The sequence below is a fragment of the Physella acuta genome, unplaced genomic scaffold (genome assembly GCF_028476545.2).
Source record: "Physella acuta isolate Inbredline_101_S28 unplaced genomic scaffold, ASM2847654v3 ptg000098l, whole genome shotgun sequence".
NCBI classification, from domain to species: domain Eukaryota; kingdom Metazoa; phylum Mollusca; class Gastropoda; family Physidae; genus Physella; species Physella acuta.
The window spans coordinates 97,991-112,748 of NW_026731618.1; the positions used below are offsets into that span (position 1 = coordinate 97,991).

The 14,758-nt window shown below is 34.9% G+C and overlaps 1 protein-coding gene across 1 annotated transcript in view; it reads left to right on the forward strand.

Moving 5' to 3' along the window:
• The window catches only part of LOC131930278 (retinal-specific phospholipid-transporting ATPase ABCA4), a 42,146-nt gene that overhangs the window by 13,096 nt on the left and 14,292 nt on the right, over positions 1-14,758 (forward strand). Inside the window, exons 13-21 of the mRNA XM_059286694.1 lie at positions 424-477; positions 1,060-1,089; positions 3,584-3,619; positions 4,130-4,173; positions 4,805-5,139; positions 7,491-7,637; positions 10,007-10,192; positions 12,494-12,779; positions 13,315-13,473. Of these exons, the coding sequence (XP_059142677.1) occupies positions 424-477; positions 1,060-1,089; positions 3,584-3,619; positions 4,130-4,173; positions 4,805-5,139; positions 7,491-7,637; positions 10,007-10,192; positions 12,494-12,779; positions 13,315-13,473 (1,277 nt within the window). The remainder of the gene's footprint in view (positions 1-423; positions 478-1,059; positions 1,090-3,583; positions 3,620-4,129; positions 4,174-4,804; positions 5,140-7,490; positions 7,638-10,006; positions 10,193-12,493; positions 12,780-13,314; positions 13,474-14,758) is intronic.

Here is a 14,758-nt window from a genome sequence, read left to right on the forward strand (position 1 = left end):
ATCTTACACTAAACAATAGATCAAACAATGTATAACGACACATGAATCTTACAATAAACAATGGATCAAACAATGTATAATGACACATGAATCCTGCACTAAACAATAGATGCAACAATTTATAACGACACATGAATCTTTAATCAAGAGATCGAACAATTTATAACGACACATGAATTTTACACTAATTAATAGATCCATTAATTTACAACGACACATGAATCTTACACTAAACAATAGATCCAACAATTTATAACGACACATGAATCTTACTCTAAACAATAGATCCAACAATTTATAACGACACATGAATCTTACACTAAACAATATGTTGATATGCTTTTAAATTACAACATTTGAAGAAAATTAAACTACAAACAGCTTTTAATGTAAGAATTTGTGCACACATTTTTTTTTACACAGCGCCAATGAAGTCCACAATGTCGAAAAAACATCGAAGATTGATTCTGGTACAATGTAGGTTGTCTGCATTTATTTACATATTTATTAAAATATTTAACAAACGAAAAATCAAAACATGAAACATGTTTTATAAATAATTAACTCTCACGTAATATTTGAAGGCAAATAAAATGTAAGTTCGCTAGTTTAGGTGTAATATATAGTTAGTCGAGGCATATTTTGATTTCCAACGTTAGATATTGCAAAATCGTGACACAACACAAGGATCGAATACAGTTTTATTGTATCGATGTTTTAAATTATAATTTCTTGTTTAAATTTTAAATAGTATGAGAAAGTTAATTTTCTACACCTATACCAACACCTGCACCCAAACCCACACTTACACCTACACCTACACTTACACCTACACCTACACCTACACTTACACCTACACCTACACCTACATCTACACCTACACCTACACCTACACCTACACCTGCACCTACACCTACACTTACACCTTCACCTACACCTTCACCTACACCTACACCTACACCTACGCCTACACCTACACCTTCACCTACACCTACACCTACACCTATAACCTCACCTACTTGATAAAGCTTCATCCCCCACCACTTTCTCTCCTGACAGAGTAATTGATATGGCTGCGTCAGACCCAAGGTAAATCCTACATTCATTATTTTATCCAATTTATTTCCCCACAAATGTCTGATAGCTGCATGTCTTGCTGTAGAAAAATAGCACAGGTCTAGCTGTAGAAAAATAGCACAGGTCTAGCTGTAGAAAAATAGCACAGGTCTAGCTGTAGAAAATAGCACAGGTCTAGCTGTAGAAAATAGCACAGGTCTAGCTGTAGAAAAATAGCACAGATCTAGCTGTAGAAAAATAGCACATGTCTTGTATTCTGTGTTCGAAATGGGCTGAACAGAGCTCCCAATTTCGTAAAACACAAAATAACTCTAAAACCTAAAAGTGACAAATTTAAACATTATTAGATGCAAGGCAACGGAAGATGTAAGGTTGTGTTAGGTTGAAAGACCCCTGCTAAAAATGGAATTTAATTACAACCTGAGAATAATTAACGATAGAAAAAGTTTCTAAATATATTTTTTTATAAATATTGTGCCGTGGTTGAAGAAAAAACAACGGATTTTTAATGTAAAAAAACTAGTTATTCAAATTCTATAATTGGTTATTGTCCAAATAACTGTCCAAACTGTACAACTCTAGATAATCAAATTACGAATTGAACTATATATATATTATATATATATATATATATATATATATATATATATATATATAATATATAATATATATATATATATATATATATATATATATATATATATATATATATATATATATATATATATATATATATATATATATATAAATATATATATATATATATATATATATATATATATATATATATATATATATATATATATATATATACTAGCTGCATCCCGTGCTCCGCCGCGGTAAATCTTTTTTAAATGTACCAACTTTGGAACAGAACAAAACAAACAAAAACATAACACAAACACAAACAAAACACAACCACAACACAACACAACCACAACACAACACAACAAAACAAACAAAAACATAACACAAACACAAACAAAACACAATCACAACACACCACAACCACAACCACAACACAACCACAACCACAACGACAACACAACCACAACATAACCACAACACAACACAACCACAAACACAACCACAACACAACCACAACACAACCACAACATAACCACAACACAACACAACCACAACACAACCACAACACAACACAACCACAACACAACCACAATACAACCACAACACAACACAACCACAACACAACCACAACACAACCACAACCACAACACAACCACAACAATAGAATCACCAACGAACAACACGCTTTTCTTAGGCATCCGCGCCCAGAGAGAGCCTTTCCAGCATTCTCTATACTATAATTCTAAATTTTCACCATCTGTTAACACCGAAAAACAAAAACAAAAAAATAGTGATTTTGAGAGATCATAGTCTAATTAGAAAATAATGTAAATAATCTTAACATTTTTTCTATTTTACTTAACATATAATAATCAATGTGGAAGTAATAAAAAAAATTAACTTAATTTATTGAGAGTGAGTTTAATATTTAAAAAAAAAACATTTTCCCATACGTCCGCGCTCAGAGAGAGCCTTTCCATTATTCTCAAAAAGTCTAATTTCACCATCTGTTTTCATAACACCGAAAAACAAAAGCAAAAAGATAGTGATTTTAGAGAAATCATAGACTAATTAGAAAAAAAAAAAAATAATATAAAAAATCTTAACATTTTTCTCTTTTAATTATGAACATTAACATATACTAATCAATGCGGTAGTAATACAAAAAAGATTAACTTAAATTATTGTTGAGATAAATATATTTTCAAATTACCTCCCTTGAAAAAAATTACCACAAAAAAAAGTTGAATTAATTAGTTTTTTCGACCTACTTTTATGGAAATGTATCCATTTTTTCTAGGAATATAAACTAAAATGATATTTGACATTGATCTTTTTAATATGTTTTAGCAATGTGCGAATATTTAATATTTTCATAACGTTATGCAAAAAAGTAAACACAGTGTCATTTATAAAATAGCTCTATGCCGCTATATAAACAAACCCTACTCTAACACTTATAATAAGACACTGCGGTGCACTGAAAAGCACAGCATGTTGCGTAGTTTACTTTTATAGTCCCAAAATCTATAGCGATGACGGACGGACGGACGGACGGAAGGAAGGAAGGACAAGCACAGCCCGCTTATATTATAGATATATATATATATATATATAAATATTGTTACAATAACTAGATCAGTAGTTTTAAATATTTAACGACTTGACTAGCTTGTTGCTATAAAATTTCAAACTTTAAAGGCTTGTTATAATATTATTTTCAAATACTTGACCAGCTAGTAACAGTATTGTTACAAATAGTCGACCAATTTGTTGCCGTATTGTTACAATGTCGAACAACTTGTTACAGTATTGTAACAATGTCGAACAACTGGTTACAGTATTGTAACAATGTCGAACAACTGGTTACAGTACTGTTACAATGTCTTCCAACTTCTCACAATAACATTTTTTTCAGATCCTCAAATGTGGATTTGTCACAGAATAATACCAAGTAAAGCAGCAAAAACTTGTTGTATTGTTGTATTTTTGTATTTTTGTATTTTTGTATTTTTGTATTTTTGTATTTTTGTATTTTTGTATTTTTGTATTTTTGTATTTTTGTATTTTTGTATTTTTGTATTTTTGTATTTTTGTATTTTTGTATTTTTGTATTTTTGTATTTTTTGTATTTTTGTATTTTTGTATTTTTGTATTTTTGTATTTTTGTATTTTTGTATTTTTGTATTTTTGTATTTTTGTGTTTTTGTGTTTTTGTGTTGTTGTGTTGTTGTGTTGTTGTGTTGTTGTGTTGTTGTGTTGTTGTGTTGTTGGGTTGTTGTGTTGTTGTGTTGTTGTGTTGTTGTGTTGTTGTGTTGTTGTATTGTTGTGTTGTTGTATTGTTGTGTTGTTGTGTTGTTGTGTTGTTGTGTTGTTGAATAATACGCTTTAATTACATTTTGGTGGAAAAATATTCTTTAAGATCATACGTATTTAATTAAGCTAATTAATTTTTTAATTTCAGACCTCGTGATGAAACGGTGGTTTCACAGTCCCAGCAACAGACAGGTTTGTATGGGTGGGGTGGGTAACAACAGACAGGTTTGTGGGGGTGGGGTGGGTAACAACAGACAGGTTTGTGGGGGTGGGGTGGGTAACAACAGACAGGTTTGTGGGGGTGGGGTGGGTAACAACAGACATGTTTGTGGGGGTGGGGTGGGTAACAACAGACAGGTTTGTGGGGGTGGGGTGGGCAGCAACAGACAGGTTTGTGGGGGTGGGGTGGGCAGCAACAGACAGGTTTGTGGGGGTGGGGTGGGTAACAACAGACAGGTTTGTGGGGGTGGGTCATATTGCCTAAATATTTATTAGATATAAGATCTGCTTACACATCTGTCCCTGAATTTCCTAAGTTTTCTTTTTTTTTTAATTGTGCTAGCATCATTTTAGAATGTTTAGTGTATTGTTGCTGCATGTCATCAAGTTGTTCATTTTGTAATATAAGTAGCTGGCAATATACACGATCCTTGGTCAAGTTATACACATTTATATAATGTGCATGTATTTGGTCAAGTTATATACATTTATATAATGTGCATGTATTTGGTCAAGTTATACACATTTATATAATGTGCATGTATTTGGTCAAGTTATACACATTTATATAATGTGCATGTATGTATTGTCTTCACTGTTCTAGACAAAATCTTCAAGATGTTTCACGTGTGTAAAAGTGGTTCAAAGCTTGGGGTCTTCGGCCAACAGCTGCGGGGGATCGTCATCAAAAAGTGGGTCCTGTTCAGACGGAACCTGATCTCCTCTCTTGTTTTAATTGCCTTACCCTCCATCATCCTCGGCATGGGGATTTACTCAGACAAAAGCAAAACCGAAACCTCCATGGAACCTATGGTATTCAGCGCTGAACATTTGACCAACGTTATCACGCCTATTGAGTCGAACGAACAGACAAACCAAGAACTGGTGAAAGAATTCAAGAAACAGTTGCCATCTTCTGAGTTCCCTGTACACGACACGGTAATCTTACATGTTCACTGCACAGTAATCTTACATGTTCACGACACAGTAATCTTACATGTTCACGACACAGTAATCTTACATGTTCACGACACGGTAATCTTACATGTTCACGACACGGTAATCTTACATGTTCACGACACAGTAATCTTACATGTTCACGACACAGTAATCTTACATGTTCACGACACAGTAATCTTACATGTTCACGACACAGTAATCTTACATGTTCACGACACGGTAATCTTACATGTTCACGACACGGTAATCTTACATGTTCACTACACAGTAATCTTACATGTTCACGACACAGTAATCTTACATGTTCACTACACAGTAATCTTACATGTTCACTACACAGTAATCTTACATGTTCACTACACAGTAATCTTACATGTTCACGACACATTAATCTTACATGTTCACGACACATTAATCGTACATGTTCACGACACAGTAATCTTACATGTTCACGACACATTAATCTTACATGTTCACGACACATTAATCTTACATGTTGACGGCCGAGGTGAATGTAATACGGGCACTAAACACGAATAAACCAAAAAGTAATTTTTTGAAGAAAAAACACTGTTGTCAAAAGATGACCTAAACATAACATGCATAGGCTTAATCCAAGGAGTCAAAACTAAAGATATCAAATTCACACATACACATACAGAGGGGAAAAACACTTCTTGTAAAATATTCACTAATTAAGCAATTATCTAACAATTAGTTAAAACTAAATAAAAATCTTTAAATCAAGGGTGAGATAATTATCACTTCTATTGATTGGGTCTTTAAATCAAGGGTCAGATAATTATCACTTCTAACTATTGATTGGGTCTTTAAATCAAGGGTCGGATAATTATCACTTCTATTGATTGGGTCTTTAAATCAAGGGTGAGATAATTAACACTTCTATTGATTGGGTCTTTAAATCAAGGGTCAGATAATTATCACTTCTAACTATTGATTGGGTCTTTAAATCAAGGGTCGGATATCACTTCTAACTATTGATTGGGTCTTTAAATCAAGGCAGAGATAATTATCACTTCTATTGATTGGGTCTTTAAATCAAGGGTCAGATAATTATCACTTCTAACTATTGATTGGGTCTTTAAATCAAGGGTCAGATAATTATCACTTCTAACTATTGATTGGGTCTTTAAATCAAGGCAGAGATAATTATCACTTCTATTGATTGGGTCTTTAAATCAAGGGTCAGATAATTATCACTTCTAACTATTGATTGGGTCTTTAAATCAAGGGTGAGATAATTATCACTTCTAACTATTGATTGGGTCTTTAAATCAAGGGTCGGATATCACTTCTAACTATTGATTGGGTCTTTAAATCAAGGCTGAGATAATTATCACTTCTAACTATTGATTGGGTCTTTAAATCAAGGCAAAGATAATTATCACTTCTATTGATTGGGTCTTTAAATCAAGCGTCAGATAATTATCACTTCTAACTATTGATTGGGTCTTTAAATCAAGGGTCGGATAATTATCACTTCTATTGATTGGGTCTTTAAATCAAGGGTGAGATAATTAACACTTCTATTGATTGGGTCTTTAAATCAAGGGTCAGATAATTATCACTTCTAACTATTGATTGGGTCTTTAAATCAAGGGTCGGATATCACTTCTAACTATTGATTGGGTCTTTAAATCAAGGGTCAGATAATTATCACTTCTAACTATTGATTGGGTCTTTAAATCAAGGCAGAGATAATTATCACTTCTATTGATTGGGTCTTTAAATCAAGGGTCAGATAATTATCACTTCTAACTATTGATTGGGTCTTTAAATCAAGCGTCAGATAATTATCACTTCTAACTATTGATTGGGTCTTTAAATCAAGGCAGAGATAATTATCACTTCTATTGATTGGGTCTTTAAATCAAGGGTCAGATAATTATCACTTCTAACTATTGATTGGGTCTTTAAATCAAGCGTCAGATAATTATCACTTCTAACTATTGATTGGGTCTTTAAATCAAGGGTCAGATAATTATCACTTCTAACTATTCATTGGGTCTTTAAATCAAGGGTCAGATAATTGTCGTTTTAATACGCTAGCTTAAACAATAAATTAATTTTGTTTTTTTAAAAGAGTTTGTCAGTTATAAATTCTGTTACACATTTGAGCCACCAAAGTTTTTAATAAACCAAATAAGTTAAATATTTATTTATCAAATTTCGTTTAGTTGTATAGTGATGTATGTTAATCTAACTACTTTAGGTGGGTAATGGTTGATGTTTATGAGACTACATCTAATCGTGTATTGATTGATGTTTAGTTATCTAAATTGATGTGTGTTTGTCTTAACTTTACCCAGTTGGACCCAAACGAGTACTTTTTGAGGTGGCTGAAAGCGAATGGAAAAGAAAAGTATGATAAAATGGTGCTGGGTGTGGTGTTTGAACAGCACGACTTTGTACATCTGTATTTCAATGGTCGGATCAGGCATGCGCCGGGAATAGCGGTACGTTTTCGGCTTACGGGTCGTCCATAAACGACGTCACAGTTGTAGGGATGAAGGGGGGTTAGGGAGGGGGGTCAGTAATTTTGTGACGGTGTGTGATGAGGGGGAGGGGGTCAGATGGTGTGATGTCACACTTTTGCATTATAAGAAAGCAATGTTAGAAAACGAATTTTAGCCGTTATTTCGCGTTTTGGAAAACTGTTTTGATAAATTGTAATAGGAATTGATTACAATACTCTATGTTGACAGAGTTCAGACACGATTTTGGAAAAAATATCGTATTTAAAAAAAAATTCATTTGCTGTTTTGAGGGGGGGGGGGGGGGGGGTGGTTGTAGGCTGAGGTGTGACGTCATTTTGGGAGTGGGGTCTGGCTTTCATGACGATGTGTGACGGAGGGGATGGGGAAAGATAAAAAATCGTCAAAAAAAGAGTGACGTCATTTATGGATGACCCCTTATCGCCCCTGTCTATTTAGCTACTGATTCGAGTAATTATTTTATAACCCCTTTATTACCTGTCTATTTAGCTAACTTTTAACAATTACTACTCAATTAATTATTGATGCATTTACTTTCCGCACTTAAATAAAATTTACACTAATATTAAAAAAGCTTAAGCTCAAATGAGCTTAATTCATACGTGACCTTTGACATTTGGAACTTGCATAAGTCGTGTCTAAAACTCATAGACTTCCCTGTGGACTCTAAACTAGATGGTCTTTAAAATTATTAAATTAGTAGAGTCAGGGGCGGAACTACAGTGCCGCCAGACCCCGCAATGCGGGGGGGCCCACGCCATTTAGGGGCCCACAGCCGACCATAATATTTTTTTATAGTTAAAAAAAATAATTTTTTAGCATTTTTTACTTGATGGTTGTTTTGCAAAAAGATTACCGTAGCTGCGGTTGGATTATCTTTATTCTATACCACCCCAGGCTCATGTATATTCTTTTTCCCTTTGTTTTTAAACCACAGTGAAAGCCGAGTCCTCTTTCTCCTACAATCAAACTTATCAAAGATAAGCAAACGTTCAAACCACTTCCATGACTTATTTCCCTTTTTTAAATAGTTAAATAGTGGTGCTCATAAGCTCCTTTTAATATATTTGTGTTAAACAAATTAAAAAGGAATTACTTCTCTTAATTATTATTCATCATAAGTATTGACTAAAGAATGATATTGTACAAAAAGGAAACGAATTTAAAATTAATAATATAAATACAAAAAAAAAAAACATAACACGAGACACCATTACTTTTACAAAGCTTTCATGTTTTATATTCTTTAACCGACTAGAGTGAAGTCTTATAGCAGAGTTAAAATAAAACTAATTTTCACAAAACAAACTGACTAACGCACTTACACACATGACATGATCTTGTAATTTGTTTTGATTGAAATTTTTTTGTCTCAAAACCCGAACAGGCCAGTAATGAGTATCATATGTTCGTATTTATATGTTTGTATATATATATATATATATATATATATATATATATATATATATATATATATATATATATATATATATATATATATATATATATATATATATATATATATATATATATATATATATATATATATATATATATATATATATATATATATATATATATATATATATATATATATGGGGGCCTAAAAAAAATTTTGCGGGGTTGCCCTTTTTTTCTAGTTCCGCCACTGAGTAGAGTATTTAATTATATATTTAAAAAAAATTATTTTCTACTTTTTAGTGCATTGCTACATAAAAGCTTGTTACTAAAACGTCTTTTATGAATTTTTTTTAAGTAGGCCTACTTTAAAATTTATTTTTAAAAATAGATTTTCATGACTAAAATCTATTGCTCACATAATAATCATGATAAAGCGCGTATAACGTGCGGAATAGTTGGATGAGACTGCCTACTAATTTAGACAAAATTTTAATTCATTCATTAAAAAATAATTAGGTATCCAATTAAGTCAAATTTAATGTCAGATTGCATTGTCTTTATTTCTTGACTCACTTGCCAACTTTGAAACGAATCTGTCAGTTAGAAGTGCCCGAAATTTCGCTTGGGCGTTTCAATCTATGACGACAGACTGTCGACAGATTGACGATGATGCAAGTTAAAGAAAAGCTTGTAAAAATTACGTAGTGTTATATAAGAATATTCGAAAAAGTTTAGGGGAAATTACTCTCGGTTTATTAATCATTTCTTTCAAGTGCCAAATTTGGGGAAAGCAATTAAAATGCTTTAGATGTTACAGAGGAAAAAATATTTAAAAATTGAGCAAATTCCCTTAATTAGTTGACCTACTTAATGTTTTGACCTACTTAATGTTTCAACTTACTTAAAGTTAATGTTGTGACCTATTTCAGGTGCAGCTAATGCTGAACGCCGAGGTAAAGAGAGTGCTGGGAGAGGAATTCTCCGTCCAATCTGGACTGAGGTACTTCTCATCAGACCTAGCTAATGAAGAGTCGCTCAAAACTTTTATGGCCTTGAACTTTGCAATGGCTCTTGTTCCTGTTGTGTTTATCTACAGCCTCATTGTAGAACGGGCAGTGAGTACACATTCAACTGAACTAATATGCTAAACTCTTCCTGTTTACATGAACTAATATGCTAAACTCTTCCTGTTTACATGAACTAATATGCTAAACTCTTCCTATTTGCATGAACTAATATGCTAAACTCTTCCTATTTACATGAACTAATATGCTACATTCTTCCTATTTACATGAACTAATATGCTACACTTTTCCATTTTACATGAACTAATATGCTACACTCTTCCTATTTACATGAACTAATATGCTACACTCTTCCTATTTACATGAACTAATATGCTAAACTCTTCCTATTTACATGAACTAATATGCTACACTCTTCCTATTTACCAATATTACAATTTTCGTTTCACGGGTTTTGTGTGATAATCGCTTTATTTTCAAGACACAAGATGCTTCAGTTCTTAATCACAACCATCTTGTCTTCTATCTCATATCTTCTGTCTCGCGATTTGTTTTCTCAATTGAGTCATCGGTCTTTTGTCTTCTGTCTATTTTCATGTCTTGTCCTCCGTCTCGTGATTTGTGTCTTGGGTCTCTCGTGTTTTGCTTTATGCTATTGGTCTACTGTCTTCTTCAGTTCCATTGTACCTGTCTGTGTTATCCGACTTGTTATGCCTTTGTCTGTCTCCAGTCTTGTGGCTCATGTTTTCTGTCATCAGTCTGTCTTGTGTCTGATGTTTTCTGCCTCCATCCTTGTGTCTTGTGTGTCTCATGTTTTCTGTCTTCAGTCTTGTTTCTCGTGTTTTCTGTCTCCATACTTGTGTCTGATGTTTTCTGCCTCCATCCTTGTGTCTTGTGTGTCTCATGTTTTCTGTCTTCAGTCTTGTTTCTCGTGTTTTCTGCCTCCATCCTTGTGTCTTGTGTGTCTCATGTTTTCTGTCTCCATCCTTGTTTCTCGTGTTTTCTGTCTCCATACTTGTGTCTGATGTTTTCTGCCTCCATCCTTGTGTCTTGTGTGTCTCATGTTTTCTGTCTTCAGTCTTGTTTCTCGTGTTTTCTGCCTCCATCCTTGTGTCTTGTGTGTCTCATGTTTTCTGTCTTCAGTCTTGTTTCTCGTGTTTTCTGCCTCCATACTTGTGTCTTGTGTGTCTCATGTTTTCTGTCTTCAGTCTTGTTTCTCGTGTTTTCTGCCTCCATCCTTGTGTCTTGTGTGTCTCATGTTTTCTGTCTTCAGTCTTGTTTCTCGTGTTTTCTGTCTCCAGTCTTGTGTCTGATGTTTTCTGCCGCCATCCTTGTGTCTTGTGTGTCTCATGTTTTCTGTCTTCAGTCTTGTTTCTCGTGTTTTCTGTCTCCATACTTGTGTCTGATGTTTTCTGCCTCCATCCTTGTGTCTTGTGTGTCTCATGTTTTCTGTCTTCAGTCTTGTTTCTCGTGTTTTCTGTCTCCATACTTGTGTCTTGTGTGTCTCATGTTTTCTGTCTTCAGTCTTGTTTCTCGTGTTTTCTGCCTCCATACTTGTGTCTTGTGTGTCTCATGTTTTCTGTCTTCATTCTTGTTTCTCGTGTTTTCTGCCTCCATCCTTGTGTCTTGTGTGTCTCATGTTTTCTGTCTTCAGTCTTGTTTCTCGTGTTTTCTGTCTCCAGTCTTGTGTCTGATGTTTTCTGCCGCCATCCTTGTGTCATGTGTGTCTCATGTTTTCTGTCTTCAGTCTTGTTTCTCGTGTTTTCTGCCTCCATCCTTGTGTCTTGTGTGTCTCATGTTTTCTGTCTTCAGTCTTGTTTCTCGTGTTTTCTGTCTCCATACTTGTGTCTGATGTTTTCTGCCTCCATCCTTGTGTCTTGTGTGTCTCATGTTTTCTGTCTTCAGTCTTGTTTCTCGTGTTTTCTGTCTCCATACTTGTGTCTGATGTTTTCTGCCTCCATCCTTGTGTCTTGTGTGTCTCATGTTTTCTGTCTTCAGTCTTGTTTCTCGTGTTTTCTGCCTCCATCCTTGTGTCTTGTGTGTCTCATGGTTTTTGTATCGTCTTGTGTGATGTATTTTAACATGATCTAGCAAACAGTAATCCTTTCCAATCGAAGAATTTTATTTTCATCTTTAGACTGGCGCCAAAGTTTTATATTCATCTTTAAACGGTTTCGTGACAAATGATCTCAGGACAAATGATCTCAGACAAAATATCTGAGACAAAATATCTCTCGGACAAATGATCTCAGGACAAATGATGTCACGGACAAAAGATATCAGGACATTTGTCTGAGATCATTTGTCTGAGATCATTTGTCTGAGATCATTTGTCTGAGATCATTTGTCTGAGATCATTTGTCTGAGATCATTTGTCCTGTCACCCTATAGACTGGTGCCAAACACCTCCAAACACTGAGCGGCGTCCACCCTATTGCCTATTGGTTAGGGACGTTTGTCATAGACTTCCTGGTCATGCTGCTCTTGATAGTACTCACGCTGTGCCTGCTGACATTGAACCCAAAAACCTTCATAGACAACGACCGCTGGTTGGTGCTGTTGATCGGGTTTCTCTGCTTTGGCTGCACCACGTTTCCCTTCCTATACCTCGTGCAGAATATTTTCTCCTCCCCATCCCGAGGTATCGTGGTCCTTCTCATCGCCAACGTCGTCATCGGTAAGTTATTGTTTCTCTTAGCATCACCAACGTCGTCATCGGTAAGTTACTGTTTCTCTTAGTTCATGTGGATATGTTCTTAGTTTTTTCAACTTATAGCTGTTGATATTATAGGTTCATGTGGATTTCTGTTTAGTGTTTTGTCAGCTTATAGCTATCGATATTACTTTTTTTTCAATATGAGATATGCAACAGAGAGCATTATTGCATGGATTTAGATAATGACCGTTTGACAAATTCTATTAAAGTTTGCACTGGTCAGGTCAAATTTATATGTATGATGATGGGTCAGGGATTTATTTTGGCTGAATTTCTGGCATGTCCATCTGGTTAATGCTTATATCGTTATGTGAACTAGCACCAAATGAACATGAATGTTTTATTACAGCTAATCCCATTATGTGAACTAGCACCAAATGAACATGAATGTTTTATTACAGCTAATGCCATTATGTGAACTAGCATCAAATGAACATGCCTTAGTCTACCATTCACTTATAAATTTTGCTTGCTCATAGTCCTGTTTCTATTTCAGGTGTGGTTATCGGCCTTATTATTGGTATGCTTAAAATGATGGGAGTCACATTGACTGGCATGTACTTCTATCTCGATCTGGCCTTCGGCTACATTTCTCCAAGTTACTCGCTGTCCGTCATTCTAACGACAGTACTGGGAGTCAATTCAAAGATTGCAAGTACGTCTATGGTGACAATTATGGGAGGATGGTTGCAGTGTGTAGTCTGTGAGTTCAATTTGAGGGCGGAGGTTGCAGTGTGTAGTCTGTGAGTTCAATTTGAGGACGGAGGTTGCAGTGTGTAGTCTGTGAGTTCAATTTGAGGGCGGAGGTTACAGTGTGTAGTCTGTGAGTTCAATTTGAGGGCGGAGGTTGCAGTGTGTAGTCTGTGAGTTCAATTTGAGGATGGAGGTTGCAGTGTGTAGTCTGTGAGATCAATTTGAGGGCGGAGGTTGCAGTGTGTAGTCTGTGAGTTCAATTTGAGGGCGGAGGTTGCAGTGTGTAGTCTGTGAGTTCTATTTGAGGGCGGAGGTTGCAGTGTGTAGTCTGTGAGTTCAATTTGAGGGCGGAGGTTGCAGTGTGTAGTCTGTGAGTTCAATTTGAGGGCGGAGGTTGCAGTGTGTAGTCTGTGAGTTCAATTTGAGGGCGGAGGTTGCAGTGTGTAGTCTGTGAGTTCAATTTGAGGGCGGAGGTTGCAGTGTGTAGTCTCGGGTTTTGATACTAATTTAAATGCGGATGTTTGTTGTTATAAGCTGTTCACTTATATCTTTGCGTATCTACTGGGGGGGGGGGGGGGATGTAATTAATTTCATTTTAACGACTAAAAAAATATTTTATACCTAAAAGAATGCTATTTTTAAATCAAGGAGTGACCTTAGTTATATATAGAACCACAACGTCGAGGTCGGAAACAACCTTTATTTCCACTTGATACGTGGAACATGCACACGTTGATGCTAGCGTAGAAGTTTCCAACCCAATATGGGATGTTGCCACTCAAACATTTGGAAATTTATTGACTTTATTAAAAATGAATGATCGCTCCGAAAGGTTGATTGAACACACATACAATCAGGACACTGTTTACGAAAACAGAAAAAACATAATTTCGATAGCAGCGTTCAAACATTGACTGTTGTTAAAAGTTTTAATGAGCACAACATAATAAAGTATTTGCGAGGCATGGCTCACAATCTCTATTTTTAATATTATAATTTTAATAAAACACTGGTATTTTTTCCCGTTTTTTTTTTAAATTAATTATTTTGGTTCTCATGGTCTTTGCTTTTTCCTTATATAAACCTTTATTGGGGGTTTGTGGGTTTATATCAAGGGGTTTGTGTCAGTGGGCTTATGTCAGGGGGTTTGTGTCAGGGGGGTTGTGTCAGGGGGTTTGTGTCAGGGGGTTTATGTCAGGGGGTTTATGTCAGGGGATTTGTGTCAGGGGGTTTTTGTCAGGGGGTTT